This window comes from Phyllobates terribilis, unplaced genomic scaffold (genome assembly GCF_046119375.1).
Source record: "Phyllobates terribilis strain yellow unplaced genomic scaffold, ASM4611937v1 Scaffold_2__4_contigs__length_985480577, whole genome shotgun sequence".
Classification (NCBI taxonomy): domain Eukaryota; kingdom Metazoa; phylum Chordata; class Amphibia; order Anura; family Dendrobatidae; genus Phyllobates; species Phyllobates terribilis.
In genome coordinates, this window is record NW_027362762.1 from 158,283,328 (window position 1) to 158,298,354 (window position 15,027).

The 15,027-nt window shown below is 41.3% G+C and overlaps 1 protein-coding gene across 1 annotated transcript in view; it reads right to left on the reverse strand.

Annotated features, from left to right (window-relative positions):
- Positions 1–1,824: 1,824 nt before the first annotated feature.
- SLC48A1 (solute carrier family 48 member 1) overlaps positions 1,825–15,027 on the reverse strand; it is a 48,836-nt gene continuing 35,633 nt past the window's right edge. Inside the window, exons 2-3 of the mRNA XM_073663176.1 lie at positions 12,356–12,523; positions 1,825–9,743 (exon numbers count right to left, since the gene is read on the reverse strand). Coding sequence (XP_073519277.1) covers positions 9,607–9,743; positions 12,356–12,523 — 305 coding nt within the window. The 3' untranslated portion in view covers positions 1,825–9,606. The remainder of the gene's footprint in view (positions 9,744–12,355; positions 12,524–15,027) is intronic.

The window sequence follows — 15,027 nt, forward strand, 5'->3', positions numbered from 1 at the left end:
CCTGGTCATTGACGTGCAAACAACTTTCAGGGGTAAAGGGTTTAAAGGGGTTACCCAGGATTACGTCTTTTGGCCCATAGTAAAAAAAAAAAAAAAAAAAAATGAACAGTCAGATAATTGCTAAGTAGTTAGCAACTACCTGCCTGTTCTATTAGGAGCTGGATCAGAGTGGTCACTGAACGCTCCTATTGGCGATTCAGCTGCTAGTCAACAGATTAGCTCTCCTCTTCCGGGCTGCTCTGTCGATGGGGCGTGACTGCCGACGTCATGCTGATTGACAGCCGGCTTCCACAGTTGTTCAGAGGGGATGCAGCCGTCAGCATGACATCGGCAGTCACACCTCAACAGAGTAGAGCAGAAGAGAAGATGATGCTCTGTGGACCTGACGTCACCGGAAGCTGCAGATTTGGCGCTAGGAGCAGTCAGTGACCTGCGGAAATCTGCGCTGGGCAGAACATTCGAGTAGTTACCAACTTCCTGCCTGTTAGTTCTTAGGCCCACAGTAAAAAATAAACATAGCCCTGGATAACCCCTTTAAAGAACTTTTTCAGGTGGAATCCATCTCAAAAAGAGGTGTGTACATACCCTTAGCCACCAGATGACAGAGCAGATCCAGAGTGCTCAGCCTTGGCTCAGGCCAGCAAAGGCATGGTGAAGACAGGGCGCATGAGCAGAGGAGGAGAAAGTGTTCAGTTATCTAGCAACAAGACTAGCCCTTCTGTAGGAAAATCAGTGCTGCAACGACGCAAAGTGAGAGAGTCAGAAACTTTGAGAGCACAATCAAAACCTAAAAATCTGAATCTAGAGCTGGTGATCCATGATGTGGAGCGCAACCAATCACACCATACACCAGGGATGAGCAGGTTTGTGTGATTTAAAAAAAAAAAAGCAAAAAAAACACAAAAAGGGTCCGATTCATTAAAACTGGCATTTCATAAGCCAGTTTTAATGACGGGCGTGCAGGAGAAAGAAGAGCTCAATTCATTAAGATGCAAGCGGCACTTAATGAATTAGGTGAATCTTCTCACTGGCATGCACGTCACTGGTAGTGTTACTCCAGTCAGGGACTGGATTAACATTTCTGGCTTAAGTTACACAGCTTTTGATGAATTTAGTGGGCAGGATTCGCCTTGTCCTGTCCCAGTTCCACCTTCCTTGGTGTGAAAACGACAAGTCACAAGATTTTCCGATATATGAAGACATTTCTTACTAAAACACGTGGATTCGGCTCAAGTGTTGAAGATGTTGGCGTTGGCTTCTAAATTCCTCAATTCACAATCTAATCAAGCATCTGTAATATGTAACAGCTGGGAAAATAATGATAATCCACCTCAACTCAAAATTAACAGAATCTGCTAACATATTGATACTAGATGCCACAGGACACAAATCAGAACTCATGTGGAGTCCACGCCTTGAATTCCAGCGATGTGTCACTTACTGGGCTGCTTGCTGTACTTTTGATAAAATCTCTGCTTTATCAGCAGGAGATTATCGCTAGAGGACTAGTAAACCTGCTGCCAGGTAGTCAAGTATATTAATGAGTCCTGTATAACTCTACTCACACCACTGATTGGCAGCTTTTTGTGTACACTGCACATAGGCAGAAAGCTGCCAATCAGTGGTGAGGGAGTGGTTATAAAAAGCTCAGCATTCAAAGAACTGCAGTAGATACAACAATGATTTTAAACAAAAGAACAGTAGGCAGCTGAGTAAGTGACATCACTGGAATCAGGGTCTCTGCCCTTACATTATGCTGTACTCGTATATATTCATATTCAACTACATTAAAGTAAAAAACAAACACCACAGGACATCACCATGTGAAATAAAGTACAGATAAATGCTATCTGCCATATTTATTTAAAAAGAACCAATAAAACATGAACATAGTTACAATAAAAGATATACATATGTATGAAAACGGTACATGTTCCAGGATTTCAGGGCGATTAGTAGAATTGTAAAATTGATAATTATGCAAAAAGATATCCCTTACAGATGAGCGGCACAATAGGATGTGAACGTTCAGCTTCTGCGCCTGCTGCCCCTCACTATAGAGCGTGTATGAGCAGAATATAAGCGGAAATGATACATGTGAAAGCCAAAGCTGGCGCTGTACAACTTGTACTGCTCTTTTTATATAGGCCTGCACACAAACAGAGGTATATGCATTCTTAATATGGAAAATACACGTCTCGTACTAGTTTCATTAAAAGGATTGGCACAATCTGCACTATTAGAGAAAAACGTAAAAAAATGCTTCTCGACACGAAACAATGTGTAAATTACATTGCTGCCACATTTAATGTCATCAATCTGACAGCAGGAGAATGAGATCCACTACTTGTGCTATACAAAAGTCTTGTAATTAAATTGTAAAAGCAGGGCGCACATGAGCTGCAGTACCAGGATTGTCCTTTAGATGGCACAATTTCTAAAGCGACAAAACACTTGTCTTGTTAACTGCATTAATCAGCTGATTTAGATAAAAGTGGAGAAAATACAAAGCCGAAAAGCAGAAGAAAGGGCACAATGTTTTTCTCTAGATTCCTTTAGAATGGCTGGGTTTGCAGTTTACAATCATTGCATGATGTGTTGAGTAATTCCCATATTACGGTGCCGGTTTGGGCACAGTGAAATAAAATACGTAATAAGTAAAAAAAAAAAAAAAAAGAAAAAAAAAAGTGTTACGGTTTATGGAAAGACCAAATGAAAAATTAGGGATTATTTTATAACATACCCTGTCCCTCCCGTATAGCTCTCAATATAACAGTAAATACCGCAATCACAATGGATTCTGTGTCAAATTTTTACCTGTCACTGTTCCAAGGGTAAATTCACATGCAGTAGATTTGTTGCAGAAGTTTCGACAACTTTTTGTCTTAAAGGGAATCTGTCACCAGGCTTTTCCTTTGATACCGAAAGCAGCGTGATGTAGGGACAGAGACCGTGATTACAGTGATGTGTCAGTTTACTATATAAAATCATAGGTTTCTCTGCTACAGATCTAGGAATACAGAACTTTGTATAACCCGCCCACAGCAATGGATGGCAGCTGTCTGTGTACACTGTATATTGACAAAAAGCTGCTAATCAGTAGTGGGGGCGGGGTTATACTGAGCAGTTGACTAGGAGACATGAGACACCTAGTCCTGTCGTGATAATCTCCTGCTGATAAAACACTGATTGTATTGAAACAGCAAACAGCCTATTAAGTGGTATATCACTGAAATCAGGGTCCCCCCCCCCTATATCATGTTGTTCTCAGATTACATAGCAAAAACTTGCTGACAAATGCACATTAATGAGGCTTGCAGAAATCTATACAGATATCTTCAGATGAATGGAACAGTAACTAAATTGAACTACTATAAACAATCAGTATATATTTTATAAACTATCCAGATTTCAGATTTGGAAATAGTTATTTGAATACTTTGGGCAACTACTCATTAGAACTGGTCTTTGCCCTTGTGTGTGAATGGCTGACCTCCGCTTACTCACAGTATATAGCAATATTCCCTCTTAAATCCTAAAGCTAAAAAGCTCCCCCTATCACACCCTGCATATCAGGACTGTTATCAGGCTTTCATCAACGGATACATTCTTATTCTTGTGACCTTGTAAGCCACAGCACAGCAGGTTCAATTTTTGAGCTATGAGCAACAAGACTAAAAGGTTTTCCTTTTTTTTTTTAAAAAAAAAAAAAGAGACCCAATACGTCATCTTGTACGGATTCTGCTTTAAAGCCTGTATTATAATCCAGAAGTGCATATAATTCTGCAGGCTTCAGAGCTGAAATCACCCATTCCATGCTGAATCAGTAACTTCGCAGAGTCTAGAAGTGTAGAAACTCGACCGTTCAGTGCACACTGGTTGCCATTTATCTCAGCAGCGTGAGTCCTGTTTACACATGGGTGATGCGCTGCCGAGAATGATGATCTTTTGTGCAGCACAAATGAATGAGCTTTTTGATCATTTATGGGGTGATCGGCAGCCGGTTTAGACTGCAAGATTATTGTGAAACGGGCCTAGGAACACAGGTTCACAGTAACCTTGTAGTGTAAAAGGATCCTAACGCTTTACCCTAGGGAGATCAGCTGTAGTACCCAGAAGTGGCCATTAAACAATGAGTGGCGCCGCATCGTTCTGGCCACTGCTGGAATGCATAACTAGCGTGCAGTCGGGGTGCCGGGGCGTCAGAGCCGCCACTTTTCAGATAATGATGGCCCAGCCTACGTATAGGTCATTACGGTGTACGTCCTGGACAACCCTTAGGCTATGTTCACACATGTTGGGTTTTTTCCTGCAGATTTGTATGCAAATTTTTAGCTGCCTTTTGCAGTGCCAGCAAAGTCTATGAGAAACAAGAATTCTCTGTTCACACGTTGTTTTTTGCTGTGTATTTTGTGCCATGGATGGATTTTTGGAAAATGGAGCGTTTTTTTCACCCATAGGAAGTAATGGGTGGTGAAAAAACGCATCAAAATTTGCATCAGCATTTTTGATGGCAAGGTAGAATGGGGTTCTTTTTTTTTTTTTTTCACAGAACATTATGTACATGCATAAATAGAGACAGAAAGACAGTGAAAAAAACGAATAAAAAAAAAGCAGCAAAACCTAAGTTTTTGACGCAGCTGATTTCCTGCCAGAGATCAGTTTTGTGACGTAAAAAAAAACCAACATGTGTAAACACAGCCTTAAACGTCAGCAAAGCCAACAGGCAAATCTATAGGGAATGGTTCTGCAGTAGTACACAGGTCACCAGTTCTCAGACGCCCATGGTGCAATTCTGGAGCAGATTTTTACATGTATTTCATATGAATCAAAACCAGGATTAAATCCTAAACAGCGGGAACATAGCCGGGCAATGGCGCTAGCACTGACCCCATCTTTGTCTATAGATCTGTACTATTGCACAACATGGATCTAGATTTACCTCTTTAATAACCGCATTACCAGCTGATTTTTCATGCAGTTCAAAAAACAAAGAAAGACAATGAAAAAGAAAAAAAAAAAAAAAAAAAAAAAAGCTTTTGGCGTTCATCTACTCCATAGAAGCCTATGAATACTTTACATAAGTTATTTTTGGTACGGAAAAACATGAGCTATCCTTGATTTGTGACAAATCTGTGCTAATTGCAATCAAGAACTTCTGAAGATATGCCAAACCCCATCCGATCACAGACTTTAGAATATGTATCATTTAGTAAATTAATGTAAGGTGCAATATATATTTACAGCAATCAGACCTGTATGATACCAATAAATTTAAGATTATTAAGTAAAAAGATATAAAAAAAACAGACTTTTGCTCTGTAGACTGTACCCTGCTGCTGTGCAGTGTGGATACGAGTGTGCGGCTGCTGCGATCAGCAGATCGTTCTCCAAGCCGACAGCTGTACATAATATCACTGAAGAATGACAGTCCGGCTGTCCGCTGATAGGACTACAGCCGATGGCTACACCCAAACTATCTGCTTCCCGTGTGCTATCTAATCAGTTATACTGTCCTCAGTGGGCGATCAGGAGTAAACAGCAATACAGAACCCTTACATATACCATTTTAAAAATTTTAATGACAGCACATATTTACATTTTAAGCTGATTAACACATAAAAAAAAGAGAAAATCCACTCACCAGTTCATCCTGGGGAAGTATCTGCATATCAGGTGCATTCACACTGCAGTGTACGTCAGTGTGTGCAATAGAAGAACTTACAGCATATACAGTGCCTACAAGTAGTATTCAACCCCCTGCAGATTTAGCTGGTTGACACATGTGGAATTAACTTGGCATTGTGACATTTGTACTGTAGATCAGCCTGGAAGTGGGAAATGCACTGCAGCAAATATTGTTTTTGTTTTCTTTTTTTTGTTTTTTTTTAAAACGTTAAAAGTTAATTCAGAGCGTCATTTATTATTCAACCCCTCAAACCACAAGAATTCTGTTTGGTCCCCCTACAGTATTAAGAAGTAGTTCAGGCACCAAGAATAATGAGCTTCACATGTGTGGATTAAAGATCTCTTTTGCCAGCCTTTTCTGACTATTTAAGACCCTCCCCAAACTTGTGAACAGCACTCAGACATGGTCAACATGGGAAAGACAAAGGAGCATTCCAAGGCCATCAGAGACAAGATCGTGGAGGGTCACAAGGCTGGCAAGGGGTACAAAACCCTTTCCAAGGAGTTGGGCCTACCTGTCTCCACTGTTGGGAGCATCATCCGTAAGTGGAAGGCTTATGGAACTACTGTTAGCCTTCCACGGCCTGGACAGCCTTTGAAAGTGTCCTCCCGTGCCAAGGCCAGGCTTGTCCGAAGAGTCAAGGCTAACCCAAGGACAACAAGGAAGGAGCTCCGGGAAGATCTCATGGCAGTGGGGACATTGGTTTCTGTCAATACCATAAGTAACGTACTCCACCGCAATGGTCTCCGTTCCAGACGAGCCCGTAAGGTACCTTTACTTTCAAAGCGTCATGTCAAGGCTCGTCTACAGTTTGCTCATGATCACTTGGAGGACTCTGAGACAGACTGGTTCAAGGTTCTATGGTCTGATGAGACCAAGATCGAGATCTTTGGTGCCAACCACACACGTGACGTTTGGAGACTGGATGGCACTGCATATGACCCCAAGAATACCATCCCTACAGTCAAGCATGGTGGTGGCAGCATCATGCTGTGGGGCTGTTTCTCAGCCAAGGGGCCTGGCCATCTGGTCCGCATCCATGGGAAGATGGATAGCACGGCCTACCTGGAGATTTTGGCCAAGAACCTCCGCTCCTCCATCAAGGATCTTAAGATGGGTCGTAATTTCATCTTCCAACAAGACAACGACCCAAAGCACACAGCCAAGAAAACCAAGGCCTGGTTCAAGAGGGAAAAAGTCAAGGTGTTGGAGTGGCCTAGTCAGTCTCCTGACCTTAACCCAATTGAAAACTTGTGGAAGAAGCTCAAGAATAAAGTCCACATGAGACACGCAAACAACCTAGATAACTTGGAGAAGATCTGCATGGAGGAGTGGGCCAAGATAACTCCACAGACCTGTGCCGGCCTGATCAGGTCTTATAAAAGACGATTATTAGCTGTAATTGCAAACAAGGGTTATTCCACAAAATATTAAACATAGGGGTTGTATAATAATTGACCCACACTTTTATGTTTAAAATTTAATAAAATTCAACTGAGCAACATAACTTTTTGGTTTGTAAGATTTATGCTTCTGTTCATAAATCCTACTCTCGTTTGCAGTTTGAAGGCTCTAACTTATTTGCATCTTATCAAACCAGCTAAATCTGCAGGGTGTTGAATACTACTTGTAGGCACTGTATCTCAGATCATAGCAGAGCGGTAGCTTAAAGGGGTATTCCCACTTCCAAGATCCTATCCCAATATGTAGTAAGTGACAAATACCTCCAATTAGAAAAGTAGAATAGTTCATCTGATTCACTATGTCGCTTACCCCATGTGCAGGGCATTGCAATAGCTTAGATATCCATGGTTACGGCCACTCATACAGTGATAGTTAGCTGTTAGTGGTTGTAACCATGGATATCTAAACTACTCCAATGCCCTGCACATGGGGTAATCAACATAGCGAATCAGAAGAACTATACTACGTTTCTAATTGTAGGTATTTTCTGTTATTATTACACCTACTACATATTGGCATAGGATCTCGGAGATGGGAAAACTCCTTTAAGTGAACCTGACAGCTTATACCTGATGCTCAATCCGTAGGCAGCATGTATGATCTCAGCTAGCTATGTCTCACTCTGATATGCTGCGGCATTTCAGAAAAAAAAATACGTTAAAAACCAACTGGGACTGAGAAGTCCTGGAGAATAGTCAGAGAGGTCGGTCACCAGCAGCTCGTCCTGCCACTGTCCTGGATTGACAGGTCTTTCCCTCTGTGCGTGTATAGGGAGACAACTGTCACTCCAGGGCAGATACGGGGAGAAACCGGACGCACCTTTCTAATTAGTGTCCAGCGCGACTCGGTCCCTGACAGCTTTTAAAGTATACCACAGCGTATCTGTGCTTGATACATGCTTGCTCGATCCATGGGCAGCATGTATCACTTGTCAAGTTCACTACAGGGGAAATATATATATATATATATACACACACACACACACACAGTTTGCTTATAAAGTGGTATACATCAGAAAAACACAACATATACATACATTGCAAACAGTGTGAATGCACCTTCCAACTTCACCAGGAAAGTGGAGTAACTAAACGTGTATAACGTTTATATTTCAGTGCCCTTTTAAGTATGAGTAGGACCCCGACCCCCACCAATCGCTCAACCCGCCCATCGAGAGGTGCACAGCTTAGAAGACAAGCTTACAGAGCGTGATACGGATTCAGTAGAAAGCATAGGGTTCACAGTCTATGCTGTCTAATGAATCTGTACCCCGCTCTCTTTGTGCACTGTTCATGAGTTGCGCACCTCTCAGAGTACAGGGGGTGAGGGAGCTGGAGCTGTCGGTGGGGGTCTCAGGACACGGACTCCCACTAATCTGCTTGCAATTAAACAATTAAAAGGACAACTCAAATATATAACAAAAAGTTATAAAAAGTTTGGCTACTCTTTAATTGTATATTTCCCTGGACTTATTACCCAGTGGTAATGTTTTTAGTTGACCTTGTTCATTGTGATCTAGTGGCAGTTTTTATTCCCCTTCTGTTCGGTGACCCCATGCACATGGAAACAGGTAACTTATCCTGTCCAAAGGAGAGCCAAGTACATACAGGAATATTTGGGGGCTATATTACGATAGAAATGGCATCATGGCTCCCATTATAAGGACTCCCCCAAACGTTTGCTAATGGAGCACCTTTGGACAGGGGCATGCACTTTTTGGGGGGCAACAAGTTACGCAGTACACATTCACCAGTAAGAGCTGGCGATAAGGAAAAGTCCCTTCAAAGTTTAGTTTTATGAAAAGAGAATTCAGATTGCAAAAGTGATTCCTTTGCGGATCTGCCGGGGTATACAGGTAATCGCCAACATTCATAGTGCAGATATCGTACATTGACACACCAGTGCTGTGATCTGGCTGAACTTTTGTTTACAACCCATTTTTCTTAAAAACGTTTTTTTTTGGAAACCAAAAAAAATCCATTATTTTTAGTTACACAAAGACAGACACAGGAAAGTAAGAATATGATTAAAAGAAAGTCAAATCCTGGCAGTGTCACGTAAATCAGACACCTTCATGAAGGCATGATCCGCTTCGCAGAATCGACAGGCCTTATCAATCCCTTTCCTTTTAGGCAGAGCCGCGATAAAGTGACTGTGCTGATTAGCTCTGCCTGAGAGAAGTAGCGCTCAGTTACTGTTATCAAATCACTGCAAATTCTGATTAGAGGTTAAAAATGTAAAAAAAAATCAAAAAAAAAATCAGTATTTAAAAAATAAAATACTTATTATGGAGAAAGCAAAATAAGAATGTGGATGCAATGTCCGTCTTCTCCATTCCTTTCTGTAGTTCCCTTCAGAAGTGGTTGTAGAGTAGCTGAGCAGAAGACAGGCAGCTCCTTATATATTCAAAGACAATTAAAAAAATCCACTTTCAGTCAGTAGCGATTAGTGGGTCAGAAGTCACTGAGGATGCTGATATCGGCAAACTCTTTCCTGTAACGGTAAGAGTAGAGGCCCAGCAGGAAGGACCACTTCATGGACATGAAACTCCATACACAGGACAAGTAGAAACTCTTTGGATCAGTGAAAGCTAAATGAGGAGAAAAAAAGATCAAAAAGTAAGTGATTCTGAAATTCAATTAATTAACCATTAACATGAAAACTTTGGATCTCTCCGCCACAACATGTTGTAATGGTCAATTCACTAAACATGTCCCTTTAACTATCTGTATGCTTTTGTTGATTATATCTTATCATAGTATCATTTATAATAATGTTGTCTGGTCTTGTAATAAAGTCTCAGAGACTATGGACACCTTTGCAGTGACATTTATTTATTATTTCATTTGTTAAAATGTAAGAGAAAAACAATTTTGAAATAGCCTTCGTAAAAAAAAAAACACCACAAATCTCTCATAATTGATCAAGAGAGGTCTAGCTTGATGGATCTGTGTCTTTACAACTCATGTAACATCTGTATAACTCCTTCACAAGCCAGGTTGTCCTGTTGCTTCTTACACTGATTTGACAACATACTACTGTTGCTGGCGGTGTCTGCTCTCTCTCACTCACTTAGCACTTAGGGTATGTTCGGATATGCAGCAAATGGGATGGGAAATCAGCTGCATATTATATGTGAAATTTTATGACTCGTCATCCAAAATAGTAGATTATATATATATATATATATATATATATAAAAAGAAAGCGCAGCAGCACTCCATTATGGCCAAGATACATAAAGACAATAAAACCATTTTTTAAACTGTGTTATTACTCAATAAGCTTTACTTACAAAAAATGGAGGTTCTTAGCGCATAAATTGGCCAATTCATGTGTGCCCATCAACCGCTGCAAGGTGGCCTCCCATCTGATGGGTACTACTCTGCCTACATGCCTCTCTTGGGCTACAAGCCTATAACTCTGGACAGAACATGTCACTTCTGGGCTAAAACACCTACAATTTAAATGGGCTGGTAGAATAGAATATACATCACCTGCTGGTTAAATGGGGGGCGTGCAAGGTCAAACAGGAGGCAGTTCCCACCTCCTATAGTAATATGTCAAAAAAACTGACCAGCACATCCCAAATGTGAACAGGTGCAAGCTGCAGAGACTGCATAAGATATATAAAAAGGTGTTTTAGCCCAGAAGTGACATGTTCTGTCCAGAGTTATAGGCTTGTAGCCCAAGAGAGGCATGTAGGCAGAGTAGTACCCATCAGATGGGAGGTCACCTTGCAGCGGTTGATGGGCACACATGAATTGGCCAATTTATGCGCTAAGAACCTCCATTTTTTGTAAGTAAAGCTTATTAAGTAATAACACAGTTTAAATTAAATGGTTTTATTGTCTTTATGTATCTTGGCCATAATGGAGTGCTGCTGCGCTTTCTTTTTATATATCTTATGCAGTTTCTGCAGCTTGCACCTGTTCACATTTGGGATGTGCTGGTCAGTTTTTTTGACATATATATATATATATATATATATATATATATATATATATATATATATATATATATATATATATATATATATATATATATATATATATATATATATATATATATATATATATATATATATATATATATATATATATATATAGGGCAGCATTTATTGGGCATTGGCTATATGATTTCAGCCATGTTTGTTTGACTCTAAAATGCTGCGGCATTTCAGAGAAATACATACTTTAATAAAAGCTGCCGGGGATCGAACCACAAGGAAGAGTAGTCGGAAAGGCAAGTCCCTGGCGGCTTCTCACTGTCAGTGATTGAGAGGTGGGGCGAAGACGCAGGGGACTCACCTTTCCGAATAGTCTCCTGGTTCCTTTAAAGTATGTTTTTCTCTGAAACATCGCAGAATTTCAGAGTCAAACAAAATGGCTGAAATTATGCTGTCAGAGTCTGATACATGCCGCCCATATCAACTGTCTGGTTCCCTTTAACGTTTTGATTACAAAAAACCTAAGGGCCCGATTCATCAAGACCAGCGTTGTTCACGCTGGTCTTGATGAGTGGGTGTGATGGAGTCAGACGCTCTTGATTCATGAATATGGAGCGCTTGACGTGTGCTGCGCCAGAAATCTTACTCCAGTCATTTACTGGAGTAGGAAACGCCACAGCTAGTCATGAATTAGACCGGCTGTGGCCTCACACCCCCATTGTGCCTAGTCTCGCCTCGGTTTCACTTATTTTGGCAGTCTGGGAGAAACTAGTGAGTAGGAGCCAAAACTCGCAAAGGTTAGGTGCAACTCCAAGTTGCTCCTAAATTTTGCAACTTTTCAAGGCTTTTAAGCCAGAGTTTCAGCATGAAAGCTTTTATGAATCTCGCCTTAAAGAGGTTGTCTACTACTTTTACATTGATGACCTACCCTAAGGATAGGTCTTCAATGCTAAAATAGTTGACAACCTCTTTAAATTTAGTCCTAGTCTTAGCCCAACAGTAATGAACCTTTGAAAATTATTTAACATCTCCGTCAGCGAGACCTGATCATTTTCTGATATGTTGCCGTTTACAAGCAGACCTATTTTACAAAGATGAAGAAAAATATCTCAGTTTCTTCCAGTCACTGGGACTGGTGTCGGAAGGTCTTCTGCACGTCAGATAACGATGAGACGCCATCATTACAGACAGTCACACACAGTGCTCATCACTAAAGCCCAACATGCACAAGCCGAGGAAGCCCAGATACTTACACTGATGATTGGATATGGCTAGAGCAAGAAACGTGATGAATGCTATGACAGCCAGGATAAAGAAGAATATCCCAATGCAGAGAAAGAAGCGCAGTCCCTTCAGCCACGTTCTCCAGAAGTCCTGGACATACATTATGTGTGTGATCAGAGACCACAAGGCCAAAACACCTACAGGAAAGAATACACAAGATTTTAACATTGTACAAGGGGAACAGTATTTTTCCTATATGAATTCAATTATATAGCATAACGGGTTTTCCCACATGAGACATTTATGGCAAATCAACAGAACAAACCGAGAAAAGAATCCGGCACTCAAAACGGCATGATGTGAAGAAATTCCTTTTGATAGCGTGGTCCAAAATCAGTGTCAGTCAGTGACTTTTCGGTCAAGTAGACCATTATCAAACATACACTGGAGTGCGTAATCATGGCAGGAGGAGTAGACCGTGCAGGAAAAGGTGCGTCCGTTAAGTGCAGAGATCAAGTGCTTGGCACTTTCACATCAAGCTATTTTGAGTGCCGGATTCTTTTCTCTATACATTTAAGGATTGGGATTGTAGCCAAGCACCAACCACTGCTATGAGTGCCGCACGTCTTTACTGTGTCATCCACAGAATATGTTACCAATGTCTGATCAGATCTTACTTTTTAAAAAGAACTAAAAGAGAAGGGTACGGCCACATGTAGCACCTGCTGCAGCCTAAAAGCGCAGTTCTTGCAAAAGCTATTTTTTAGTTGCTTTTAATATGCATTTGAGACTATTGTTTGCTATGATTACCTAATAAAGCTTTCTATTTTATAGTAATTAGGTTGTCTGCTCTATTGTAAGGGTACTAGTGCTTTTCTACACCAATTCCTCCCTTCTTCTGTATGCATTACTTTTTTATGTACCATATATTGTATCAGTTTATTCCAAGTAAAGAAAGTTTAAAGTATAACATTCAGGCTTAGACTGACCCACCAAGGAGATCATGAATGCCGCCCATATGTGCCTAAGCTAGAAGTGGGCTCTGGACACTCGCAGACCGTGACACTCGCAGCCCAACAGCCATGAGGGTCCTGTCTAGCAGAGTGGATTTAGCTATTTTGAATTTCTTTCTAAATTGTTAAATATTCAAAAATTTGTAACTAAAATTCCATTGTCAAATGGAAGCAGCTTTTGCCTTCTCCTTCTTAAGGCGGTTTCACATGTCCATATATTTCCGTTACCGGAAAAAACGGTACTGGAGATATTCGTGTCCCGTGTGTACACGTGTGGCAACCGTGTGCCGCATCAGGATCACACTTGTCAGAGTTTGGGAATCAGCGGTACAGTTAGTGCTGTTCCCAAGCGCCGGGTGCTGTTCGCTGCCCTCATTATGGTTCCTTGCTCGCGCTGTGATTAGCATGAGTAAGGGACAACGTTGGGAGTAGTAGTGTCTGCTCTCGCAGTGTCCCTGGGTAAAAATAAAAAAATAAAATCCTTATACTCACCTGTCCGGAGATGTCCCCCCGCTGCAATCTTCTGACCGATGACGCCGAGGAGTCGGGGAGAATAGCGGGGCCCGGAGCTGTGCGGAGCTCACTGAGTGACAGGACACCGCTCCTGAGCTCAGTGAAGCTCCAGGCCCAGCTTGCTGGAGCGGCTCATTCTCCCCAGCTCTTCGGCATCAGTGGTCACATGAATTACAGCGGGGGACATCTCCGGACAGAGGAGTATAAAGGATTTTATTATTTTATTCTTATTTTTACACAGGCACTGTGGGAGCAGACACTACTACTCCCAACATTGTCCCTTGCTCGTGTTGATCACAGCTCAAGGAAGGAACAATGATGAGCGTTCAGCATCCGGCGCTTGGGAACAGCGATAACTGTACACTGATTCCCAGGCGCCGATGCTTGTCACACTGATGACACACGAATGTCATCCGTGTGTGTTCAACATGAGACATTTTGTGGATCGTGCATCCGGAAAAAAAACAGACATGTCAGCGTGTGGATCACACAGACACATGGTCCATGGAAACACACTGACATGTGCACAGACCCATTCATTTGAATGGGTCCGAGTGTGACAGTGTCTCCAGTACGTGTGGAAACTTTCACCTTAAGTACCGGACACACTGACGTGTCAAAGAGCCCTTAGGGTAAGTGAACAAGACGTCTCAAGAAAACACTGGCAGTGTCTTTCCTGAAGCATTTTTTTGCCATCTTTTCGGCCGTTTTTTTTTTAAATACTTGGATGTGTAAAATAGTGAACTGCTTCCAAGTGGAAGCCGCCTGAAGAATGGACAAGACTCTTTTTTGATCTCTTGGAAACCTGAAGAGGTTAAAATACAATCAAAAGACTGAACATATGAACAGTGCATATGTTCATTGTTTGTAACATGGATTCAGTGCTTTTTCAGGCGTGTTATGGAGCATACCCGCCTTTTGTCTCGAGCTCTGTACTCCTGAAACATCACTCTGTTTTTTTTGCGTGAAAAAAAAAAAAAAAAAAAAAAGACAATGTGAATACCCGAAGGTCCATTTACATGATAGATAATTTGCCCGTGATGAGCATCAATCAAAACTGAAGCAAGTAAATCAGTGCTTGTTTAATGCAGTTAAATGTTACAATGACTGCATCCAGGTATTACATATGAGCCATCGTTCATTCCCCCTCACCCCCAATACAGTTTATATCGTCT